This window comes from Rhinatrema bivittatum, chromosome 1 (assembly GCF_901001135.1).
Source record: "Rhinatrema bivittatum chromosome 1, aRhiBiv1.1, whole genome shotgun sequence".
Classification (NCBI taxonomy): domain Eukaryota; kingdom Metazoa; phylum Chordata; class Amphibia; order Gymnophiona; family Rhinatrematidae; genus Rhinatrema; species Rhinatrema bivittatum.
In genome coordinates, this window is record NC_042615.1 from 758,849,044 (window position 1) to 758,875,408 (window position 26,365).

The 26,365-nt window shown below is 44.8% G+C and overlaps 1 protein-coding gene across 5 annotated transcripts in view; it reads left to right on the plus strand.

Moving 5' to 3' along the window:
- ADAMTS12 (ADAM metallopeptidase with thrombospondin type 1 motif 12) overlaps positions 1 to 26,365 on the plus strand; it is a 1,111,988-nt gene that overhangs the window by 790,237 nt on the left and 295,386 nt on the right. For all 5 annotated transcript variants that reach the window (XM_029579144.1, XM_029579126.1, XM_029579135.1 and 2 more), the window contains exon 17: positions 15,072 to 15,213. In XM_029579144.1, the coding sequence (XP_029435004.1) occupies positions 15,072 to 15,213 (142 nt within the window). The remainder of the gene's footprint in view (positions 1 to 15,071; positions 15,214 to 26,365) is intronic.

Genomic DNA, 26,365 nt, shown 5'->3' on the forward strand with positions numbered 1-26,365 from the left:
CGGAAAAATATAACAAAATCCTTTTTAGAGAAAAGAGAAAAAAAGCACAGGGAAAAACTCCCAGCTCAGCAAAAGCAAATGTTCTTAAAAATGGTTGTTCAGACGTAAAGAAGGGAACTTTAGCTGTATGGAAGCTTGATATTGAGGAAAAATATTGAGAAATAAATAAATATTATTCTATACAAACTTTTAGAACAATATCTGTCTTATTGGGAACAGTTATTTACTTCAGACACACATACCTTACTCATATTTATACGTTTCCTGTGTGCTCCTATTTACTCCACTGTCCTGGTGTGCTGTCAGAGGAACTCATCATTTACCTTCTTCTACAAAGGGAAGCTACCTGCCAACATAGTTATTATTTATGTTTCCTCCCCATACAAACTGAATATTCTATATGGTTCCTGATAAAGATCCAACAGTATCTCTATCCCCTCAGCTACTGGAATTTTGTGCTGAAATTACAAATGTATCTCACAAACCATTACAATATACAAAAAACAAACACACAAGGAGAGTAAAATGAAAACCGATTTCTATGATGATTTAGTGCTTTAACCACTACAGGCTCTGCACCTGGTATAGGCACTCACTGAGGCTGGTTTATCCCTCCATCCTAATAATACATAAGCAACAAAAGACATAATATCATGCATGGAAGGTCTGACTCTAGCACATTATGGAAATCTTTCAATTTCATTTTATTTGAGTGCTTCCTGCAACATACTGCAAGAGCAGAGAGCCACTTTGAAGCTATAAAACAGGGAGGACGCCCCTCTTACTCACACTGAAGGTTCTTACAATCATTGGCAATGCATCAAGTGTGATGTCCCCCTCAAACCCTTCTTTACCGTGTCATGCACCCCATAAGTGGGACAATAAACAAAATAGTGAATGGCAGAAATACAATTAGTGATACCGTTATTGTTAGGAAATGTACTTACCGCTGTCCCCATTAAGAAAAGACCAAAATTACTAATTACTCTCATGGCATAGGTATTACAAAGATTCTCTCTCAATTCCTGTAAAAAAAAATGAATAAGTAATGTCCCATAACACAGACATCTTACACCAAATAAGAATTTTTATTGAGGTATAAACAAGATTGATACACAATCGAGAAACTGGACAATAAAAACAGAACATAACCTCAAAGGATTTTGTAAATTTTTCACAAAGATAATGTATACTCACATTAAGACTGTAAACCTTCCCCTCCCTCCCAGCCCTCCCTCACCCCAGTACAGAGAAATTCCAGCCATGAGGTAATACAGTAGATATACAGAGAAATATGCAAAGAAATATGCAAACGGGCATACAGTAATATGAACATGTATGGGCAGTGGTAAGAGAAAACAAAATTAAACTTGGGGCCAGATTTTAAAATCTACGCCCGATTTTATAACATGTGCGCGCAGCCACGCACATGTTATAAAATCCAGGGTTGGCGCGTGCAAGGGGGTGCACAATTGTGCAACTTGCGCGCGCCAAGCCGCGCAGTCTTCCTCCATTCCCTCCGAGGCCGCTCCGATTTCGGAGCGGCTTCGGAGGGAACTTTCCTTCCGCCCCCCCCCCTACCTTCCCCTCCCTTCCCCTACCTAACCTGCCCCCCCAGCCCTAGCTAAACCCCCCTCCTTACCTTTAATTTTTAAGTTGAGCCTGCCTCCGGGCAGGCGTAGGTTGTGTGCACCAGCGACGGCCGGCCTGCGATCCCGGGCACAGCGGCAAATGGCTGCTGTGCCTGGAGGCTCCGGCCCCGGACCGCCCCGCCCCTTTTTCAAGCCCTGGGACATACGCGCATCACCGAGCCTATGCAAAATAGGCTTGGCGCACTCAGGAGGCTTTTAAAAGGGTTGCGCGCAGGGCCAGAACTCTGATAGAAGGTTGCACCAGATAAGAATTTTAGAACATGAAGACCAATTTTAGGACAAAAGCTATTATACTCCCAAATTTTATGTTATCCCACTTCCAGATACAAGATTGTCTAAAAGTAAAAGGTTAGACTTTTTTTTTTTAATTCTTTATTTATTGAGTTTTTCTTTTACAAATTAAGAAAAATTAAATTTAAGTTAACATGTTTGCTGCATTTAAAGAATTATACAGTGAATAATTCAAACATAAAACATCCAAGTAACTTACTTTTTTTTTTCATTTTTCCCTAATTTCATGGCTACTGCACACTCGGGCGGATTTTAAAAGCCCTGCTCGCGTAAATCTGGGCGGATTTACGCGAGCAGGGCTTGCGCGCCGGCGGCCTATTTTCCATAGGCCGCCAGCGTGCACAGAGCCCCGGGACGCACGTAGGTCTCGGGGTTTTTCCGAAGGGGGCGTGTCGGGGGCGTGACCGGATGACACGGTGTTTCGGGGGCGGGACCGAGGGCGTGGCGCTGGCGTAGGGGCGTGGTCCAGGCCTCTGGACCAGCCCCCGGGTCGGAAGACGGCGCACCAGCAGTCTGCTGGCGCGCGTAGATTTACGTCTGCTTCTCGCAGGCGTAAATCTAGGAACAAAGGTAAGGGGAGGGTTTAGATAGGGCCGGGGGGGTGGGTTAGGTAGGGGAAGGGAGGGGAAGGTGACGGGAGGGCGAAAGGAAGTTCCCTCCGAGGCTGCTCCGATTTCGGAGCGGCCTTGGAGGGAACGGAGGCAGGCTGCTCGGCTCGGCATGCGCAGGCTGCCCAAAATCGGCAGCCTTGTGCGCGCCAGGATTTTAGAGCATACGCGCGGCTGTGCACGTATCTTATAAAATCCAGCGTACTTTTGTTTGCGCCTGCGCAAACAAAAGTACGCGATCGCGATCGCGCTTTTTAAAAAAATCTACCCCACTATGGGGCAGATTTTCAAAGCCTTATGCCTGTCTGGCCTATTTTCAAAAGGCCCGGCAGCGCGCGTAAAGCCCCGGGATGCATGTAAGTCCTGGGGCTTGAAAAAAGGGGCGGGGTGGGGCCAGAGCCTCCAGGCACAGCGGCCATTTGGCACTGTGCCCGGGATCACGGGCCGGCCATCGGCCAGCACGCGCAACCTACGCCTGCCTGGAGGCAGACGCAACTTATAAAATAAAGGTTAGGAGGGGTTTAGGTAGGGCTGGGAGGCGGGTTAGGTAGGGGAAGGTGGGTGGCGGAGGGAACGGGGAAAGCCATCGGGGCTCCCCTAGGGTTGGGCGCGCGCAAGGTGCACTAGTGTGCAATCCCTTGCGTGCGCTGATCCGGATTTTATAACATGCAAGCGGCTGCGCACGCATGTAATAAAATTGGGCGTACATCTTAAAATCCGGCCCTATGTTTTGTTACCGTGTACTAACTGGACTTAGGGCCTCATTTTCCAGTATCGCACGCCATACCAAAAAGGGGTGTTACCTTATACTAATAAGCATGTGTATTGCAAATGGGGAGGGAGGGAGAGAGAGAGAGAGAGAGAGAGAGAGAGAGAGAGAGAGAGAGAGAGAGAGAGAGAGAGAGAGAGAGAGAGACTGGCCATAATAGCATGGCCCATAGGCAGGTATTTGTATCCCTATGGGAGGCCCACCTAGTAACTCGAGGTGGGGATTAGGTATGAGTGTAGGGGGTTGGGGGCCACTTTCACATTCAACATGAGACGTACGAACAGAACAGTGGTCTCTTGTGAAGATTTGATGGCCTTCGGAGTGAGGAAACTCACTCCAAGATGAGATTTGGACAATGTTCTCTCCACCTAGCTTGTTGTTGCCCAGGTAAAGTGTCCATCAAGCTAGGTGGAGAGAACATTGCCCAAATCTCATCTTGGAGTGAGTTTCCTCACTCCGAAGGCCAGCAAATCTTCACAAGAGACCACTGTTCTGTTCGTAGGTGTTACGTAGCATGTCAAAGTGGCCCCTAACCCCCTATACACTTACCTAATCCCCACCTCAAGTTACTAGGTGGGCCTACCCTAGGGATACAAATACCTGCCTATGGGCCATGCTATTATGGCCAGTCTCTCTCTCTCTCTCTCTCTCTCTCTCTCTCTCTCTCTCTCTCTCTCTCTCTCTCTCTCTAACAGGCTGTCTGGAAACACCATGATAAACCTTTACCAGCCTCTAGCACACAACATACCACAAATGAAAGAGGTGTAGCTATTGGCCGCGCTAACACTGTTTTGCAGCACACGATAACTCTTTCCTACTTTACATATGCTCCGCCCCCTGAATACAAAATTAAAAATTTATAAATGGCTGTTAGCGCGATTTGCGAAATTATCTCCCGCGGTAACTCCTTGGAAAATGACCCCCTTAGTGGCTCTAACATGAAACTATAAAACTCTGACATTTTGACAGTTTTTTTCTTTTGTTTCGTGGTTTCAATGGAATGAAATGAAATAGAAAATGAAGTTAATGTCTATTTTTCTTATCCCTATCCGTCTACCAAATTTATTTAGTGAGTTCAAATTTATGGGTCATGCAGATGGTGAAATGGACTCGGACAGAGACAGGAAATGTAGCTTACAGTTCTCTGGACTGGTCAGTGAGAACAACCTTCCTTTCATGAACTCTGGCCCCTAAAAGCTATTCCATAGTATTGGCACCAATAAAACATTAAACAGGGGCATACTACTTTCAGATAAATAGAACTCTTAACTTTATTTCTGGTTTTAATCTAGCCACTATGCACAGGAATAGACTTGGCTAGACATATAAAAATAAAATACTCAGAATTCATGGATTACAGTCAGAGTTGATCTTCCCCAAGGCATGCCATATGGTTCTTCACAGGATGAGTGCACCAGTCACTCAACCTACCGTTGAACATCAGTTAGATCTCCCAACTCCACATTCCAAACATTTCCCAGGAATATAACAATTACGTTCCTCACATTGCATTTCTCTTGTTTCCATACTCTTCCTTCTTCATATCTTAACCTACCCCAACCACTGAAAGATAAATAGAAAGATAAATATGATGAGTCTCTCAAAAACGAGCCCTTTTCCATTACTGGGAAGCATTTGGAGAGGATTCTAGATAGAGAGACTACTTGGCTTCCTCTTGGGTGTTAATCTACATTGAGGAAATTGTTAGGGAGTATTGAGCTACTTCAGACTAGCAGAAGCAGTTGAGTACTTCTGATTTTCTGTGGAGGGGATTATATTTCACATGGCCACTAGATGACACTTCTGTTAAAATTACATAATTCATTTATGCAAAATCAGTGTGGAAGAGTGATTAATGGTGTATGTAAAAATGTTCTCCTTTAAGAAGGCTGGAGAGCAAGATCCCATAGAGGGTGTGTACATCCAATATAAAAGGGCTGGTTTGAGATTTGGCAGGAAATATTAGCAAGATCCCAGCTGGGGACTGGGATTGCTCAGAGCAGCCTCTCTTCGAGAGAGCCCTTTAAGGGTTTTCCTCCCTCAAGGGGAAATGCCTGAGGCAGAGTAGATGTTTCTTTTCAATGGAAAACAACTTAGGGGGAGCCTACCTGAGTTCTGGAGGTGGAGGAGAGACTGAAGGTCCCACAGTTGATGAGAAGAAGGTGGAGTGAGAAAACCACAGAAGGGTGAGAACCGGGGACACTAGGCAAGTTCTATGCTTTTGCTGGATGGGGCACAAGAAATCTCTGAAGGATTACAGAGTTTCAATGGAGAATTTAGATAATTACTAAGTGACTAGTGAGTGAGTACTGAAACACTTAGGGGCCGATGCAATACAGTGCGCCCAGCCTAGCGCAATGTTAACGAGCAGTTGGACATGCACTTTGGAAGCGTTAGACTACCCCCAATAAAATAAGAGGATCAACATGTGAAAAATGCGCATCCAAACAAAGGCGAAGCTAATAGCGCATGTAGATGCTATTAGCTATTATACCTCGAAGCAAAAAATCGCCTTGCTCCCGATGCACACTTTTTAATACATAAAATGTAATGCCTGCCCCGGAGCTGGCATAAAGTCTTGCTCCATGTCAAGGGCTCAACTAAAAAACAAAAAATACTGCTTTTCTGTGGTTCCCTATAGAAAGCAGGATCATGCAATAATAAAATGTCTTGACATAAAAAAACATTTCTGAGCATACAATATAGATGCACAATATACATACTCCAGACCATATATATTGTGCATATATATTATGCCGGTAAATTATGTGATGTGGGACAAAATGGACACTTGAATGTCTGTTTTCCTAGCCCTCACAGAGCCACGTCTCCTGGGCATCTGATGCCAAGCACACACTAGGGATGCACAATTTTTTCCAAGCATGTCCTTTTTAGTGCAGCAGCTCATTTGATTATTGCATCAGGTGCCCAGAAGAGGAAGTTGTGCATGCATTTATAAAACAGGTGTCCAGTTTGGATGCACATTTTTATGTGCAGGATATTGCATCGGCCCCTTAACCTTTTAGATCCCAACGTTCCACAAGTGGAACATTTTTTTAAATGATTTTAATTACTCCAAACCTAAAGAAAATCAAATTTTCAACCATTTAGCTTGAGAGTATAGAACTTGAACAGTCTAAATCCAAAAATGTGATGTTCCTAGATGAATACTCTTAAAGATATGAATATGCAAAGTAGGTCAAAAACTGAAGTTTTGACATAGTTTGACCTTTTCACCTTTTGGTATGATACTGAGTGTCAATAAAGGACTAGTGTGATATATTCAAGTTCCCAAGGGTTTTCTGATCATGTTGGCATAAATCTTTCTTTTGTAGGTAAGATACAAATTGATCAGCACCAATTTATGTTTGCATGTTCCACATGTGGAACGTTGGGATCTTTGTGGTTCAAAATATACACATTTTTGAAAAATGAATAAAATGCAAAAAACGATTCACAAATATTTTAAAAAATGGTAAATTACATATAATCCCATGCTCTCTCTCATGCATAAACATACACACAGACTTCTCATTCTCATGCTGTCTCTCAAGCACATACACAGGCTTCACTCCCATGCTCTCTCTCTCTCTCAAACATACATACACACAGGCTTATCACTCCCATACACCATATGAGGAATCTTACTGTCTCCTGGGCCTCCATCTCAGGATGCAAGGACTGAGCAAGGTCCTCTTCTCGGGCCGCGGGAGACTAGCTCCGCGACAGCGTCTTCTTCTCGGGCCCCGCGAGACTAGCTCCGCACGAGCGAGACTAGCTCCGAGACGCCGTCCTCTTCTCGGGCCCCGCGAGACTAGCTCCGCACGAGCGAGACTAGCTCCGAGACGCCGTCCTCTTCTCGGGCCGCGCAAGACTAGCTCCGCACGAGCGAGACTAGCTCCGAGACGCCGTCCTCTTCTCGGGCCCCGCGAGACTAGCTCCGCACGAGCGAGACTAGCTCCGAGACGCCGTCCTCTTCTCGGGCCGCGCAAGACTAGCTCCGCACGAGCGAGACTAGCTCCGAGACGCCGTCCTCTTCTCGGGCCCCGCGAGACTAGCTCCGCACGAGCGAGACTAGCTCCGAGACGCCGTCCTCTTCTCGGGCCGCGCAAGACTAGCTCCGCACGAGCGAGACTAGCTCCGAGACGCCGTCCTCTTCTCGGGCCCCGCGAGACTAGCTCCGCACGAGCGAGACTAGCTCCGAGACGCCGTCCTCTTCTCGGGCCGCGCAAGACTAGCTCCGCACGAGCGAGACTAGCTCCGAGACGCCGTCCTCTTTTCGGGCCGCGCGAGCGAGACTAGCTCCGCGACGGTCCTGTTCATTTCCTAATTTGGAATACAATGAAAACTCAGAAGTACTTGACTGTTGAAGAAGCAGTTGAACAAGTTTTGGGCGATTCTGAAGCTACAGAAGCTGATATTGTGATTTTACCACATGGCTGTTGTGGCAGCTTGGAAAATTCACTGCCATCTGCTTGGAAAAGAAGCAATGAGCCACTTGGACTTCCTACGTGAAGTATCTACCGTAGCAATGAAATGTGGCCTTTCAAGCTACCGCATCCGGAAAGGAGGTCCTACAGCATCCATAAGTGCTGATGTAAAGGCATCACAGCCTCACTTCTTGTCCACAACTTCCCAAGGCCGATGTGCTGTCTGCTCCAAAAATACTAAAAAGTGGTGTAAATTTTGTGGTAAACGTTTACATGAAAAATGTTTTCCAGATTATCATGCTTGATTTTTTTGACTAATTTTCATTCTTATGTATGATATCAGCTGTAGTATTGCAGTATGTTACAAGAATTACCTAAAATAAAGAAATGTTACAAGAATTACCTAAAATAAAGAATTTTTGAAAAAGTACTTTTTGACTCCTGAAGATCCCAACGTTCCACTAGTGGACATGCGTTTTTCTCAAAAACCCATAGTCCGATTTCCTTGAAAATTGTTTTATACCATATTTGGGTCTAGTTAACTAAGATATGTAAAAAGGGGCATCAGGAAATAAGTCCTTCAATGAGCGGGATCTAAAAGGTTAAGGTGGGAGAAAATGATATTAGGATTGTGAAAAACATAGTCTATTAAGAAAGAGGGAATAGGGCATTTGGAGTGTGTGGTCATTATTTCCACTGAATGTACTTTGAAATATTGGGGAGAAGAGTGAGAAAAAGTATTCATAAAATGTTCTTCTAATACAGGGGAAGATGTATATAATTGCTAAGGATTTTGTAGTTGACCTTTCTATCTCATTTACAACCTCCAAAACCTAATCAATGTTTTCTCTCACTCTATTCTTACATACTCTGATGGTAACACCAGAAAAAAAAAGTTTGTGGTTGGAATATATTTGCAGAGTGAGCTCTATTTTCCTCGTATAGTGAGATGTGAGCAGAAGACATAGATGGGATTCTCTTAAGCTTGAGATAGCTATCCAGCTCAGGCCTTCTACACAAACTCCTTGCCTTTGGGCCAAGGTCCATTATACTGTCGCTTGATCAACTGTTGTATTTGGCTTTCTGCAGGCTGCCCTCATGACCTGCTGCACTTACCTCTCCAGCTGGGCCATCTCATCTGGCTCCCAACGTGGCCAGATGCCTCCGGCCCTCTTCGTGCTGGGATGCTGCTCTCTGATTATGGCAAGGCGCTGCCAGCACACCACACAGCAGGACACCCCCAGCCTCAACCAGCCATGCTTCTCCTTAGGCGTGCGCGACCCAACGTCATGATACTTAAAGGACCCATGGATGAAAAAACCCTGTGGTTCCTTCTAATGACCTCACACCCTAAGTCCAATAAAGGGCTCTCTTTCTCCTTCCCTCACTGCCTCAGCAACAGTCCAACTAAAGTTTAGTAGTATATGTTGCATCCCAGCATTCCTGTCTTCATTTCAGCCTGTTCCAGTCTTTGTCTTCAGCCTGTTCCAACCTTCATTCCAGCCTGTTCCAGTCTTAGTCTCCGCCTGCCCCAGTCCTCACCTGCCCAACCTGCACTTGCCTTGCCAGTTTGTCTCAGCCCTATCCGTTTCTCTTCTTCTCCCTCGGTTGGATACCTGGTTTTGACATCAGCTTGAACTCTGGATATGCCTGCCCTTAACCACTGCCTGAACTCTGGATACACCTGACCGCTACCTGCCTCTGACCCTTGCCTGGCCTTGGACTATGTCATCAGCAAAGAACCCTGCCTAAGTCCTGCCAGCCTCGGCACCCAAAGCCTCAACCCAAGGGGCACATGGGTTGGTAAAGCTGAAAGTCCTGTTTGGACTCTGCTTCACCTGGGTCTGCCTGCTGATTGTGAGAACCTGCAGGGCTCCTCCCTGCAGGTAGAGGCAATATCACCTCAGCCCAAGGGTCCACAGATGCAACAGGTTCTGAGGCCATGGACTCAGTGGACTTGACTTTGCTCCAAGCTATTCCTGGAATAACCCATAGACTGCAGAACTAGCCAGGTGCCTTGGAGCTCCTGGCCATAGCTATGGACTACCTTACCATACAACTGGATGCCCTGACAACTCCTGCAGTAACACTTCCATCCACCACCTCTTTCAGCGTCCAGTGGGCCAGTCCCTTAGCTGCCAATTTCACTATAGTATGCCAGGGATCCCAAGCAGTGTCAGGGATTCCTTAATCAGTGCAGAATGTACTTCCAATTACAGGCTCTAGTATTGCCCGATGCCCAAGCCAAGACCACGTATATCCTTTTATTACTTAATGGAAAAGCAGTGGCCTGGGCTTCTTCCCTCTGGAAGTAAGGGGATCCTAGCTTGCTCAACCTCCCAACATTTCATGGAGCAGTTTTGCATCATCTTTGAGGAGCCAGGTCGTGCAGCTGCGATGGCCTCTGATCTGCTCCATCTCCTCCAAATCTCCCGAACATTGGCCAAATGTGTGGTAGAGTTTCAGACACTGGCTTCCAAGCTAAACTGGTGAGAGGACACCTTGGTCACTATTTTCTGGAAGGCTTCTCCAGGCAAATCAAGGATGAGCTCACTGCCTGGGAGCTTCCCACCTTACTAGAGGGTCTCATTGCCCTAAATGGCAAGATAGACTGCAGTTTACAGCAAAGGGCTCAAGATACTCATCCGGCATGGAAGAATGTCTCATGGGCACCCCAATTCCAACATCCATGCTTATCCATGGTTGCTATACCCTCAACCTCTTCTCCTCCTTGTGAGGAACCAATGTAGTTGGGACACAGTCACCTTGCCCCAGAAGAAAGGTTCCATTGCAGACAATAGGGCCTCTCCCTCTACTGAGTAAATCAAGGTCAACTCAGGGCCCAATGCCCATAGAGGTCGGGAAACTTAAAAGCCAAGGGTACTTTGGGGAGATAATCCTAGGGCTTAATGTACCAGCTCCCCAATTCCTCCTACTGGTAACACTGGAATTGGGTTTCACGCATTTTTCTACCTAGGCCTTTGTAGACTCCAGCTCTGGGGGAAATTTCATTTAGCAAGATCTGATCAACCAGCTTCTGATTCTCATGGTCCAGATGGCATCTCCACTGGTGATCTCCTCGGTCTATGGAGACCCACTTCTAGGCCAGGTAACCGAGACCATGGTGCCAGTAGCCTTATGCACCGGCCTCTTGTACTTTGAGAAGATCAGTTGTCACATAATCTTCAGAGCAATTCATCCCATCATACTAGGCTTGCCATGGCTCCAACAACATCTGCCCCACCTTGATTGGTCCACCTTACAACTCACCCGCTGAGGACATGAGTGTACAGGTCTTGCTTGGTACTGGTGGAACCACCCCATCCAGTAACCATGGCTTTCATACTTCTAGGATTTCCTTCCCAGTATGCAGACTACAAGGATTTCTTACAAAACACAGCCGCCCGTATACTTTCTGGTACTTCTCGTAGAAATCATATCACACCAGTACTTTACTCTCTCCATTGGCTTCCCATAAAATTTAGAATCCAGTACAAAGTTCTGACGATTATTCATACTCTTATCCACAATATCTCATCAACCTGGCTATGTACATCTTTACACATCTACAACCTGTTAGAGAGTTGAAATCTCTATAAAAAAAACCTTCTAGACATACTTACAATTAGATAAGCAAAACTATATATAACCCACAAGAGAGCCTTCTCTGTAGTAGGCCCCTCTTTGTAGAACTCTTTACCAGATTTTCTCAGACTTATACCATCATCCTAGCAATTCAAGAAATCCTTAAATACCTACCTATTTCATAAAGTATTTAACATTTCTCCTTCAAACTAAACACAAAGTTCCCTTTTCTGGTCCGCTCAGTTTTTGCCTATCTCATAGGGATGTGAATCGGGCTTCGGACGATTGAAAATATTGGACGATATTTTCAAAATCGTCAGAAATCGGGGGCTCCTGATAAGAGAACCCCACGATTTTGTTCCTGGGGTTCTCTTATCGTTTTGGGGGAGGGTGGGAAAAACGGCACACCAAAACAATCCCTAAACCCACCCCGACCCTTTAAAACTGTTCCCTTAGCTTCCCCCACCCTCCCGAACCTCCCCAAAACTTTTTACAAGTACCTGGTGGTCCAGTGGGGGTCCCGGGAGCCATCTCCCACTCTCGAGCCGTCGGCTGCCACTAATCAAAATGGCGCCGATGGCCCTTTGCCCTTACCATGTGACAGGGTATCCGTGCCATTGGCCTGCCCCTGTCAAATGGTAGGAGCACTGGATGGCCTGCGCCATTTTTAAAGATGGCGCCGGCCGTCCATTACTCTTACCATGTGACAGGGCCTGCCCAATGGGAAGAGCTAGGCAAACTGAAAGTGGATAAGTCCATGGGATCAGATGAGGGACATCCCAGGATGCTGAGGGAGCTCTGAGATGTGATGATGGGTCCACTGAAGGACCTTTTCAGTAAATCCCTGGAAATGGGAGTAGTGCTGAGGGATTGGAGAAGAGTGGTGGTGGCCCCGTTTCACAAGAGTGGTAGCAGAAAGGTGCTGGAAACTACAGGCTGATTAGCCTCACATCAGTGATGGGAAAATTAATGGAGATGCTGCTTAAAGAAAGGATAATGAACTATCTACAATCTGGTGGGTTGCTGGATCCGAGGCAGCATTAATTCACCAGGGGAAGGTCCTGTCAGACAAATCTGATGTATTTTTTTTGATTGGGTGACTAGAGAATAGGATTGAAAAGCGCTCAATGTGATCTACTTGGATTTCACAAAGCTTTTGATACGGTTTTGTGAATAAGATGAGAAGCTTGGGAGTAAATGCCAAAGTGGTGGAATGGATTATAAACTGGTTGACTGATAGAAGACAGCATGTAATGGTAAATGTAACCTACACTGAGGAGAGAGCTGTGTTATGTGGAGTACCACAGGACCAGTGTGGACCAGTTCTGTTCAATACCATTGTGAGCGACGTTGCAGAAGGGATAGAAGGTAAAGTATGTTTATTTGTGGCTGATACTAAGATCTGCAACAGAGTAAACATGCCCGAAGGAGTAGAGAAAATAAAAGTGATTTAAGAAAGCTTGAAGAGTGGTCAAAGATTTGGCAGCTGTGATTTAATGCCATGAAATGCAGAGTCATGCATCGGAGATATAGTAATAAAAAAAAGCTGTATGTGATGGGGGGGGAGGGGGGGTGAAAGACTGATGTGCACAGACCAAGAGAGAGAGCTTTGGGTGATAATGTCTGGGGATCTGAAGATGGTGAAGCAATGTGACAAGACAATAGCTAAAGCCAGAAAAATGTTGGGCTGCATAGAGAGATGAATAAGGAAAAGGAGGTGAAAATGCCCTTGTACAGATCCTTGGTAAGGCCTCAGCTGGAGTATTTCATTCAATTATGGAGCCCATATCTCACAATTACCTTCACCATCAGCAAAACTGTCCGCCCAGGAATTGCACAAACTATGTGAATGGACAAATCAATTGACTGAGAAAGCCACCGCCCATACCAAGAAAACGTCAGATGCTCAAAGAAGGCCAGCCCTTCAGTTCAAAGTGGGAGAGGTTTAGTTGAGTAAACAGTACCTTCCGTTAATGCGCCTAACACCATGCTTTATTGGACTATTCTCTGTGCATCTGCAAGCAAGCCCTGTCATGTACCAGCTAAGGCTACCATCCACATTAAAGATTCTTAACATGTTTCACATTTTTTTGCTTAAGCTAGTGGTGCTTTCATGTCCCTCCAGAGTGCTGCTTCAACCTCAGTAAATTGCTGCTGATGGAGATGATATATATGAGGTCCAAAAATTCCCACTGGAGGGCAAAAAGCGTTGAATATTTAATCTCTTTGAAGAACTATGGCCCAGAAGAAAATTCATGGAGCTTTCCCCCAGCATTTTGGACACCAACCTCTTGAAGCACTTTCAGCAACGGTACCCCAAGAAATCCAGAACCTCAGGGAAGGGACTTAAGAAGAGGGCAACTGTTGCATTTGTCAGTCCACAGGCTACCCCCACAAACCACTGTACTTACCCCCCTGGCTGGGCCAGATGCCACTGGCCCTCCTCACAGTGGAATGCCATACTCTGATGCAGTGAGGTGCAGCCAGCTATGCTTCTCCTTAGGTGTGCGCATGCCCAATGTCACAATACTTAAGGGCCCACAGTGGGAAAGCCCTTCGGTATCTCCTGAGGTCCTCACGTGCTAAGCCCTGTAAAGGGCTCACTCTCTCCTTCCTTCACTGCCTCAGCAACAAGTCCAGCTGTGGTTTAGTAGTGCATGTTGCATGCCAGTATTCCTACCTTCATTTCAGCCTGTATAGTCTTCATTCCAGTCTGTGTTCCAACCTGTTCCAGTCTTCATCTTCAACCTGCTCTAGTCCTCATGATCAACCAGTCTTCGTCTCTGCCTGCCCCAGTCCTCGCCTTCTCAACCTGCTCTTGCCTTGCCTATCTGCTTCAGCTCTATCCGTTCCTCTTCTTTTCCTTCAGATGGATACCTTGTTTGACCTCTGCTTGAACTCTGGATACGCCTGACCTCTCTCTGCCTCTGACACTTGCCTAGACCTTGACACTTCTATTGGACTCCTGCCTGGCCTTGGACCACATCTCCAGTCATTACCAGAAATCCTTGCCTAAGTCCTGCTGGCCTGGCACCCAAAGGCTTAACCTGACGAGAACATGGGGTGGTATAGGTGAAGGTCCTGTTCAGTCTCTGCTTCATCTGGGTCTGCCTGCTGATGGTAAGGACCTGCAGGGCTCCTCCCTGAAGGTAGAGCCAATCTCACCTCAGCCCAAGGGTCCACAGACACAATACCCATATTCCTTTCTGAACCCTCTTGAGAGGCCACTTGGCTCAATCAGGAGACAGACATTCTCACATTTTGTGTGTCTTCTCTGGGAAAGACTTACATAAAGCATACACTTTTCCTTTTCACTTGAATGATTATTGTGCAATTTAGATCATGAAAAGCAGAGGTTAATGCTGAAATGTTTTCTATTGTTAGATGAAGAATATTATACAATGACAGTTATGTATGATAGGGATGTGCTTTCATTTGAAAAGGAGACACTGACTGGGTTTTTTTTTTTAAGTTTTTGATCGTTTTCAAAATGCAGACAATAAAAAAATTTGTTTTGCTTTTTCTTTTTGGTGAGCGTTATATGGTTTCAGCATGCACTGAATGTTTTTAGTGCAAAGTGAAACCATTTAACACACATTTAAATTAAAAAAAAACAACACACAAAAAATTAATGAAACAACCCATCCCTCATGAAAGGAATACAAAATGAAAAAAAAAATCCTTGCATATACCTAATATATGTTATTTAAGAAAAGCTCATCTCATTTCTTTTCAGCTTCTTTTTCAAGAGAATAATCCAGGAATAAAATATGAATATACCATAAGAAAAGATGGCAACACTGAAAATGAGATAGGTGATCAAGAGTATTACTGGCAGTATGGAGGATGGACAGTTTGCAGTGTAACTTGTGGGACTGGTATGTAGGATATTTTTAGTCCTTATTCCTTTTTTCCTTCAACAATATCTGCTTTAATTTAATAAAAAGTTAAGCATTAACTTTTATCCCTTTGAATTCTGTTCAAAAAATGCTTTTTTATTCCTTTCTTGCCACATTCAGTTTTTATATTGTTATTGTAGTCTCTTCCTGGAAACAACACAGACTTGACCAAATTATAGCAGCAATGCAAGGCTGACCACAAGCACATGTATAGAGGTAAAATGGTAAGCTTCCTTATTAGTACTAGCACAGCATTGGAAAAACATAGAAATACATGAGGTGTCCCTCTTCACTACTGTACATCTAACAACAGAGAAGAGGTGTAAGATAGAAGTACTGGAAGGAGCTTGAGCCATCTAAAAATGGCTGCTCCTGTGAGTTTATCCAAATCTATTTAATATCCCAAATTCAGCAGATGAGAAGGTCAAGATAACATAACTTTCTACATTATGGAGACTTCAGGTGTTTATATAATGTATAGCTACAATCACAATAATTTTCCTGGTCACACTGGCTATCCTACCTAGTACTGAAGAATGTCCCTTCACAAGGCTCCCTGCTTCCATCTCTTATTTCTTTCATCAACTTTCCAACAATTATATCTCTGAAAGAAAGACCCACCTTTCACTGGAAATCAGCCTGCTAGAAGTCTCCTTTACTCCATGTGTTACTATTCATATAGGATGATGTCCTTTTTAAGGGCTCTCACACAGGGCTGTGAGCTCTCAGGGACTCATTGGTTTCTCAATTACTTTTCACCCTCAACCATGTCCACCACCTGTTATCCATAACAACGAGAGATGTGATTTGTTATCGGCCCGCCGTGGGAAATCTCATTTTCCCGCAGTTCGGGCCGATTTTATTTTGGCTGCCCCTGAAACGAGAATGTTGTTGTCGTTTAAGAATTCGGAGAGTTGATGATTTACTATTCTTTCAAGGATTTTAGCTATAAAAGGGAGATTTGCTATTGGACGAAAGTTAGATAGATTTTCAGGAGAGAGATTCGGTTTTTTTAGAAGAGGTTTCAGGATGGCGAGTTTGAGTGGGGTTGGCACTGAGCCCTGAATTAGGGAAGCGTTGATAATTTGAGCGATTGGCTTAGCAATAACTTTGGAGCTTGCTATGAGAAGATTAGCAGGAATCGAATCAAGAGGGTGGGAGGCTGGTTTAAGTTTTTTGAGCACGTTTTCAACCTCTAGAGAGGATGCTGGTTCGAAGGCTTCCAGGCTTGTGGCTTGTGGTGGTGATGCAAAGAGATGATGATGGGGGGAAGGATTTTTCTGCTCCAGAAGTGGGTTCAGGAGGTTGGATATTTTTTCCTTGAAGAAGAAAGCAAGTTCCTCAGCTTTGTTAGCAGCTTTTTCATCCGGAATAATTGTGATAGGCGGTTTGGTGAGGGATGAGACCAAGGAAAAAAGAGCTTTTGAGTCATAAATGAAGTGGTGGATTTTTCGAGAGTGAAATCTCTCAGTCTGGAGAATGGAAATCCTGTATTGGTGCATGATGGTTTTGAAGGTTGAGATGTTTGCAGTGGTTGGGTTTTTTCGCCAGATGAGTTCTTTCTTTCTAAGTTCCCGCTTTAAGAGTCTAAGTTCTGGGGTGTACCATGGCGGCTTTTTTTTTTTCTTTATTAGAGTTGATGGTTTTGGAGACTAGAGGGCAAGTCAGATCTGCAACTTTCTTTGTTATAGTAGACCAGGAGGCGAGGGCTGAGTCAGCATCCGTTATGTTGAGATGTTTTAGTTCCTCAGATAGATGTAAGATGAGGGTTTCCTGGTTGCATAATTTTCTGAAATGAACCGATGATTTCTGTGAGGTAAAATGCCTCTGGTTAGTGTCCCATCTAGGTCAGCATGTGCTTAGAAAGCCTACCCCCAAACCAGATAGCTCCAGTTGTGCAGCAGTTTCAACCCTCCCCCAACTATCGAGGAGAAAACAGTACTCTGGGCACCCAAGTGAATCATAGATTTGGACTTTAAAATAATAGCTAGTAAACATATTTTCCACCTAGCCAGCCAGCCCAAAATGTAAGCAGCAACCAAGAGAGAAGTCAGAAAAAAAAGAGAGTCTAAAACAGAGCTATTTTTTTTTTCTTTAGTTCACACATACAGCTTACAAAAACACCAAACCTGCCACACACAGGAACAGTCTCAACCCACAGTGAGAAAATGAATATATTTAGGAGAGAGAAAAGGAATATATTTAGGAAAAAAATGAGAAGAAAATTAGCTTATGTATTCTTAAGCTTATCTATTGCAGAACTCTGGTAAAATGTCTCTGGTCTCATCCAGGTTAGTAAACGGGATCTTTTGGATGAAAGGTCCAGGTAGCAGGAGACAATAATCTTTTCCAACTTTCCCCACACTAGAGTTGGATGGATGTAGCAAAAATCTTCCACCCAGATCCACAAAAAGCAAAGGGGCAGATTTTAAAACCTGCGTGCGGGCGCAGATTTGTTCGTGCAACCCGGCGCAAACAAATCTATGCCCGATTTTATAACATGCGCACGCTGCCGTGCGCATGTTATAAAATCCAGGGTCGGCGCGTGCAAGGGGGTGCACGATTGTGCAACTTGTGAGCGCCGAGCCGCGCAGGCTGCCTCCGTTCCCTCCCACCTAACCCTCCCTTCCCCTATCTAACCCTCCCCCAGCCCTAACTAGATCCCCCCTACATTTGTTTCAGAACAAGGCAGGCGTAACTTGCGCACGCCGACGCACCATCCCCTGGTACAGGCTGCTGTGCTGGAGGACTCGGAACCGTCCCTGGACCGCCGCCACGCCCCCTTCCCGCCCCTTTTTGGAAGCCCCAGGGCATATGCACGTCCGGGGCCTGCTCGGTGCGTGCAGGGGCAGATTTTCAAAGGCTACACGTGTAGCCTTTGAAAATCTGCCCCAAAGTCTTTGCATAAATGTCCAAAACTAGAACTCTCATGCTGTAAGTCACCAATGGCTACCATCCACAGATTTTGAGATGGAATGGACAGTCTTCCCTATCCTTGCTATCTCAGACAATGGATTTCCCCATAATCCCTTTCTGGTCCCAGAACCAGGGTTATTGCATGAAACTCCAAAAATCATTAAAATAACAGGAACATAAAACTGAACCCAACCAGACAGGTGGTGTACTGGAAGGGTTAAGTCTCTCACCTATCCTGGATTCCAAACCGAAAAGCCTGGTCCTTGCAGGTAAAGCTTAAAACATACCTAATCCTTTTCTCACATAACTGTAAAAAAAACTGCCACTGCCAAACAGATGTATGTCTTGGCCAGCTTTGATATAGGCAGGAGGACCGACCACTCCAGCAGCCTCACTAGAGCTGCTATTCCCAGAAATGGTATGCCCCTCTCCCCGCTACCTAAATCCTAACTCCTAGCCCAGAGTTTATGAACTAGGGCCATCTAGTGGTAATACTAGAGGGTCACCACAGTTATGCAACTATTTTTAGCATATTTAAATCAAGCAGTGTGAAACTGAAGTGAGGGAATGTGTTGTTGGTTTCCTTCCCCAAAGCTAGCATTGTGGTTTGAGCATGCCCAATGTACTTCCTCCACCCAATTCAAGATGGTGACAGAAGAGTGACTCTGTATTTCTGAAAAAGGTTCATACATATTGTAATGAAGTAGATAATATGCAATTCCATGCATTGGCTAGTCTGAAATCTTGAATATCATAGGCTTATGCATTTTTCCTGGGCTACTTTTATGTATATATTTTATTTATTTTGGATCTGGTAGTTTCTTCCTGCTGGTTCAACAAAACAATACAAAGCTCTGTATGAAACAACATTTCCTATTAAACTGAAACAGTCACTATCTACCAATCATTACAATAGGGATGTGAATCGTTTTTGAACGATTAAAATTATCGTCCGATAATTTTAATATCGTCTTAAATCATTATAGAACATGATACAATAGAAATTCTAACGATTTATCGTTAAAAATCGTTAAATCGTGTTAGTGCGCACTAACTGAAAATGATACAAATTGACACTTTCCAGGTCAGTAAAGGTCAGTTAGGAATGAATATGTGTTCCTATTGGCTGGCTGCCCTCTTATCTATTGATGTTACCAAGGTTCCAACTGAGGTGATGGTTGGGGGGATGGGAAATGGAAATGGAAACTCAGGAACACTAACAGAAAATGATACAAATTATTGACACTATCCAGGTCAGTAAAGGTCAGTTAGGAATGAATATGTATTCCTATTGGCTGGCTGCCCTCTTATCTATTGATGTTACCAAGGTTCCAACTGAGGTGATGGTTGGGGGGATGGGAAATGAAAACTGTTGGTAGTTGACAAAAAAAGTAATGTGATCAGTCAATATGACTAGAACCTGTGCCCTATTCCTGATACCAGGGGTGTTGTGATCTTCCTGCACTCAGTGCCCTATCCCTGATACCAGTCTGAGACAGCTCCCTCCCTGCATTACTAGTGAGAGGCTGGCTTCACAGACAGGGGGGAGCTGCCTGACCCTCACTCCTGACTTCCCCCATGTCCCAGCTAGTGAATGGTGTGTGGGTGAGGGGGGGGGAGGATGGTGAAGTCTGAGACAGCTCCCTCCCTGCATTACTAGTGAGAGGCTGGCTTCACAGACAGGGGGGAGCTGCCTGACCCTCACTCCTGACTTCCCCCATGTCCCAGCAAGTGAATGGTGTGTGGGTGAGGGGGGGGGGAGGATGGTGAAGTCTGAGACAGCTCCCTCCCTGCATTACTAGTGAGAGGCTGGCTTCACAGACAGGGGGGAGCTGCCTGACCCTCACTCCTCCGGGGTATTGTGATCTTCCTGCACACAGTGCCCTATCCCTGATACCAGGGGTGTTGTGATCTTCCTGCATGCAGTGCCCTATCCCTATTAATACCAGGAGTGTTGTGATCTTCCTGCATGCAGTGCCCTATCCCTAATACCAGGGGTGTTGTGATCTTCCTGCACACAGTGCCCTATCCCTGATACCAGGGGTGTTGTGATCTTCCTGCATGCAGTGCCCTATCCCTATTAATACCAGGAGTGTTGTGATCTTCCTGCATGCAGTGCCCTATCCCTAATACCAGGGGTGTTGTGATCTTCCTGCACACAGTGCCCTATTCCTGATACCAGGAGTGTTGTGATCTTCCTGCATGCAGTGCCCTATCCCTGATACCGGGATGTGTGCAAGAAGATCCCAACACCCCCGGTATCAGGAATAGGGCACTGTGTGCAGGAAGATCACAACACCCCTGGTATTAGGGATAGGGCACTGTGTGCAGGAAGATCACAACACTCCTGGTATTAATAGGGATAGGGCACTGTGTACATGAAGATCACAACACCCCTGGTGCCAGGGATAGGGCACTGTGTGCAGGAAGATCACAACACCCCTGGTGTCAGGGTTAGGGCACTGTGTGCAGGAAGATCACAACACTCCTGGTATTAATAGGGATAGGGCACTGTGTGCAGGAAGATCACAACACCCCTGGTGCCAGGGTTAGGGCACTGTGTGCAGGAAGATCACAACACCCCTGGTGTCAGGGTTAGGGCACTGTGTGCAGGAAGATCACAACACTCCTGGTATTAATAGGGATAGGGCACTGTGTGCAGGAAGATCACAACACCCCTGGTGCCTGGGTTAGGGCACTGTGTGCAGGAAGATCACAACACTCCTGGTATTAATAGGGATAGGGCACTGTGCGCAGGAAGATCACAACACCCCTGGTGCCAGGGTTAGGGCACTGTGTGCAGGAAGATCACAACACTCCTGGTATTAATAGGGATAGGGCACTGTGCGCAGGAAGATCACAACACCCCTGGTGCCAGGGTTAGGGCACTGTGTGCAGGAAGATCACAACACTCCTGGTATTAATAGGGATAGGGCACTGTGTGCAGGAAGATCACAACACTCCTGGTATTAATAGGGATAGGGCACTGTGTGCAGGAAGATCACAACACCCCTGGTGCCAGGGTTAGGCACTGTGTGCAGGAAGATCACAACACTCCTGGTATTAATAGGGATAGGGCACTGTGTGCAGGAAGATCACAATACCCCTGGTATCAGGGTTAGGGCACAAGTTCTAGTCACATTGACTGATCACATTACTTGTTTTGTCAAGCTACCAACTGTTTCCATTTCCCATCCCCCATATACTGTCAGTGGGAAGCTTGGTAACATGAATAAATAAGAGGGCAGCCAATAGGAATACATATTCATTCCTAAACTGACCTTAACTGACCTGAAAAGTGTCAAATTGTATCATTTTCAGTTAGTGCGCACTAACTCCCAGTTAGTGCGCACTAACTCGAGTTAGTGCGCACTAATCGGAAAAAACGATTTTTAACGATTTTTTAACTAAAAAATCGTGCCTAACACGATTTTCTTGCCCTGCCACACGATTTCTATCGTTAAGACGATATGGAAAACGATTCACATCTCTACATTACAATGTTTTACTTCTGGTTAAACTTTTTATCTTTCCTCTAACTCTAATCCCAGTTAGAATGACCCCCGTTTTATTGTAACTTTTTCTTCCATGCACTTGTTTTACTTTTTAATGTATACTCTTATGTTATTAGTTATTTACGTTATAATGTACTTCTCACCCCTTGTTTTATGTAAACCGACATGATACGAACTCCGTGAATGCCGGTATAGAAAAATACTAAATAAATAAAATTTATTGACCAATAATCAATAGCCATTTAGATTGTCACAATAAAATATTAAGCCATGTAAATGTAATAAAGTTGTACTATTTTGTGACAGTATCAATTATTCCATATACAAATATACAAGAAATAGATATAGGAGCATCAGCACTCACTTTTGGAAACATAATTCTCCTTAAAAATAGAAAATCAATTCAAATCATATGAGAACACCAAGATGGATATGCACCTCCCATGGCTGCTACATCTATTTGTCTAAGAATAATTTTGATTCATATCTTGCTAGTTACTAGAAACTAAACTTCTGTATAATAGTCATCCTCCTTGAGAATGTCCTATGTTACCAATAGAGTTTGATTTTCTTTTTCCTTTTTTATGTGTCACTTTTGAATGATTTCCACTTCAAAATAGGCTTCATTATGGTCAAAGGACTTCAGTCTGTTACAGAAACAGAGGGAGTCTGTTCTTCCAAATGTTATGCCTGTCGGTCACAGACGGCTGCGACCGTGAGTACTCACGTCTTGCACTACTCTCCTGCCCTCCCCGGGGCTGCTCGCTGCGCGGGCTTGTCTGCATCGCTGCGTTCCACGGGACTCTCCTTGGCGGCATGAATGCCGCCGCTCCCTGCTCCAATGCTGGGCCTTCCTAGGCACACACACGCGCGCATCGCAGGCCCTTCCTTTGAAGCCTCTTCGGCGGGAACCTCGGGGGCATCCCGCTGTGATGATGTCATCGGCTTCTCATTCATAAGCTCCACTGTCGCCCCCCAGCAAACAGACTTGGCAACGAGTTCCATCCTGCACTGAGCTCCTGTGGATCCCTGAGACGTTGCCTGCTGCCGCTCCTTGGACCCTGTCGGGCACCCACTCCTCGGGGGTCAGTGTGCGCTTCATTGGGGACCTGCTCCCCTGGCCTACCCCATTCCTCGGGCTGCCTCTGTGCCTCTTGGGTCCAACCCTGCCTTGGCTCCAGCTACTTGTGTCTCTTCTGGATCATCGCAGTATCAGTGAGTTCTTCATCTGGCCTCCTCGCTCCTCGGGGCTGTGCCTGTATCCTTGTCTAAGACTGATAGCGCTTCCCCACTCCTCGGGCCGCGCCTTGACTACAGAGATCTACCTAGTCCTGCCCTGCTCCTCAGGGCTGGACCCTAGCTTGTCCTTGTCTGGCAACTGTCCTGTTTCTCAGGTCAGCTACTGCTTCGTCTCTGGCATCACCTCCGCTCTCCAGGTTCCTATCTACACAAGCAGTTGAGACCGAGCCTGGACTCTCCACCTGTGGATGGTCTACGTTTCCTCCTTCGTCCTTCACGTTGCAGCTGCGCCCCCATGGGGTTGACCTCCTGGAGAACCTCCTTCAGTCTACCATCTTGTAGGGGTTAACTACTGGTCCCTGGGGCCTCTCCATCACTGTGCCTAGAGCTCCCCGCTATGCCGATAACCCACCTCCTGATGGCGCGGACCTGTGGGGCTCCTCCCCACAGGCTGTAACAACTCGTGCCTCGGGCCAAGGGTCCACAAACCCACAAATCATAACACCAAATCAGATTTTCTAGCTTCTTAACATTTTTTTTTCTTCTTAAAATATACAGATTAGTTATTCTGCAGAAATTTGAGCTTGAGAAATACAGTTGTCTTGCCTAAAGAAATTCAGTTTCAACTTATAACTTGCCTATACTATAGGAAATTGCAATTATTAACAGGAACAAGATTTAATATAAAGGGCATTCTTAAAAAAGGGCTACATTGTTAAGTCTTATACCTACTGACTGCAGAAAACAACATTATCTTAATGTTAAATAATTCATTCCAAGACAATTGCATCTAGTAGTCTACTGTTCTGTATTCACATCCATAGTGCCATAAATACGTACAATTTACCAACACACCTCTCCCCAGAGTTGCAACTCCTGTATTTTACTTTGTAAATATTTTCTCTGTTGCTCCCTTCTTGCTTGCTGATGCCATACAAACAAATGGTAGAGAAAGACCCGTCCTCTATGCCAACCCACCAGTCTTTTGTAGAATGTCTTCCATTTGTTCACATCTGTACCCCATCTCTCATATACAGTAGTTCTGTCAAATTAAAATCAAACTAAACATTGTGTTTGCATTTAGAGAGGCCTTAAAAGGCCAACTTGTTCATTCAACTTTAATAGCCTTGGCACACTTGATTTTTTTCTATTTATTAAAATTAAAATGATCTATGTAGTACACTCCATTTATAGATTGAACATGCTGCGATAATTTATTCATGCTCACATGATAACAGAAAGCAAGGATAAAACAAAGTTAAAGACCTTAAAAAGCACAATGTTATCTATAGTAATGGCATGTATGAAATTAAAAGTCAGCCTTGTATGTTTCATACTATTTTTTACCTGTACCATTTATTTTAGTAATGTACAATATTTCATATCAACATAGCAGTAGAAGATTGCCCATCCAGTTTGCCCAGTTTCTGCCCACACTGCAAGGAGACACAGCAGCTGCCAGCCCCTGGGCATGGTCACTTCTGTGATGGATTGGTCAGCCTAACACTGGATCTCTAATAGTTTGTTGCTATGGGATGCCGAAGGCTACTTACCAAAAACCAGACAAGTAGTGAAGGTACAGTTAAAAGAAGCTACCTGAGACGGATAGTCTTCAAGTATTCTGTTCTGAGATGACAGAGAGAAAGTGCAATGATATTTGAGAAGAGTCTCCTGGGATGTGTAATCTTCATATGTTCTGAGTTGGAAAGCCAATTAAAGATAATTATCCAGCTGAGGCTAATTATGGACATTGCAGCTGGAGTAAAAGGACCAAACTGCTAGTCAAAAGGACAAGGCTTCAAGCATGGCTAGGACTCTAAAAGCAAACAGTGCCAGTAGGATTTCCAATTATTTGGCAATCAGGGAAAGATAGCTGCTATGAAGCAGGCATGAGATATGTTAAAGCAAAAAGGCTGTGTTCTGAAATGTGGGGAAGCAGGTTGGCCTAAAATTGTCTCAAAGTGCGTAGCTGTGAAGCCACAAACTGAATACTAAATTGGAAGGAAGCTGTGAAGACTGGTCCTGTACAGTAAATAAAATATAAAAACAGTGCCTATGTGCGTTTTGACTTGTCTCTTGGAAAAGGAGAGATGATGAGCTTCTGCACCACAGAGCTGACTCAGGGAGACCTCCTTGTGACAGTAAAATATCTCTCCTTAGCCAGAACTATTTGGGGTTTTTTTTCAAAATAATATTTATTGTCGAGGAGAACGTCTGACATACACAGGGATCAGTATTAACACAGTAAGGGAAACAGACACCAATGAGAGAACTGTTTTGACCATCATCTTGGGCAGATGAGCATACAAATTCCCCATTCATACCCAGGTCCCTTCCCATGTCTGATCAAAAAGCTCTCTAATGATATAAACAATTATCAGGAGTGGATTAGCCATTGAACAAACATCTGGTCTCCTTGGTCACCTGCATAGTCTACCAGACAGACTTGCTACATAAGCACTAGTGTTTCTGCTAGGACTAGTTTTTACGGTTCTTGCAACCTGCTGCTAGCTGGCTGTTGCTCAAAATCTAGCCTCCTAGGTCCTTGCATAGTCTGTCAGATTAACAGATTGCCAGTTACAGGAACATTTATGTTTCAGCTAGGTTACTGTGATGATCGTAAAAGATCCCATACTTAATTCAACCCCTAGCCCCTCCATATGTCTTCTCATCAAGCTTGGGAGTAATGTAAACATCTACAAAGTCTAGTGAGGCTGTTGCCTGAAATTCTAACTTCCTAAGTCCCAGATGCCTTGCTGGACAGCACCCATTCACCACCAGCCTGGCACTGACACAGTTGATTTCTCGTATCAGCCCAGCTTCGCATGCATGGTCTGTAGTAGGGTTGTACAGGGGTAAACATTTTGTTCTGTTTTTTGTTTTGTTTTTAGGGGGGATTTCCCCCACAAATTTAGTCACGAAATCCGCGTTCTTAACAGAAGCAAGTGCTCTATGTACATCCTGAAGGTAGAGAGAAAATTTGTACAGTTGCATTGCATGAATAAAGCTCAGTATTGAACTGGTAATAGAGATGGTATGCATTCTCATGTCTATAATCTTACAAAAAAATTTCATTTTGCTTCATTTATTAATTTTGTAGGTTACCTCCATTTATGTGGTTTGTTTCGAATAAAAAAAAATTTATTCATTCCATTTGTTTTTTTGTTCCCATTAAAGACAATGAGGGTGGTGTTTTGGTATGATCAGAAGGGGAAGACAAGAACTCTAAGGCACCAAGACTGTGGCAAAGAAGCATCCAAAGGTTTATAAATAGCCTAAGCATCAAAGAGGCAAAAGGTTACCTTTGGTGGCAGGAGTTCTCTAAACTTACTGTCAGATAAATAAAGTGGCAACAGCAAAAGTGTCAAGCATACCCCAAAGCTTTAAAAGAAAATACCAATAACAGTGGCATAAACCCCCAAAGGCAGCATGAGAGGGGCAACATGGCAAAAACATTAGAG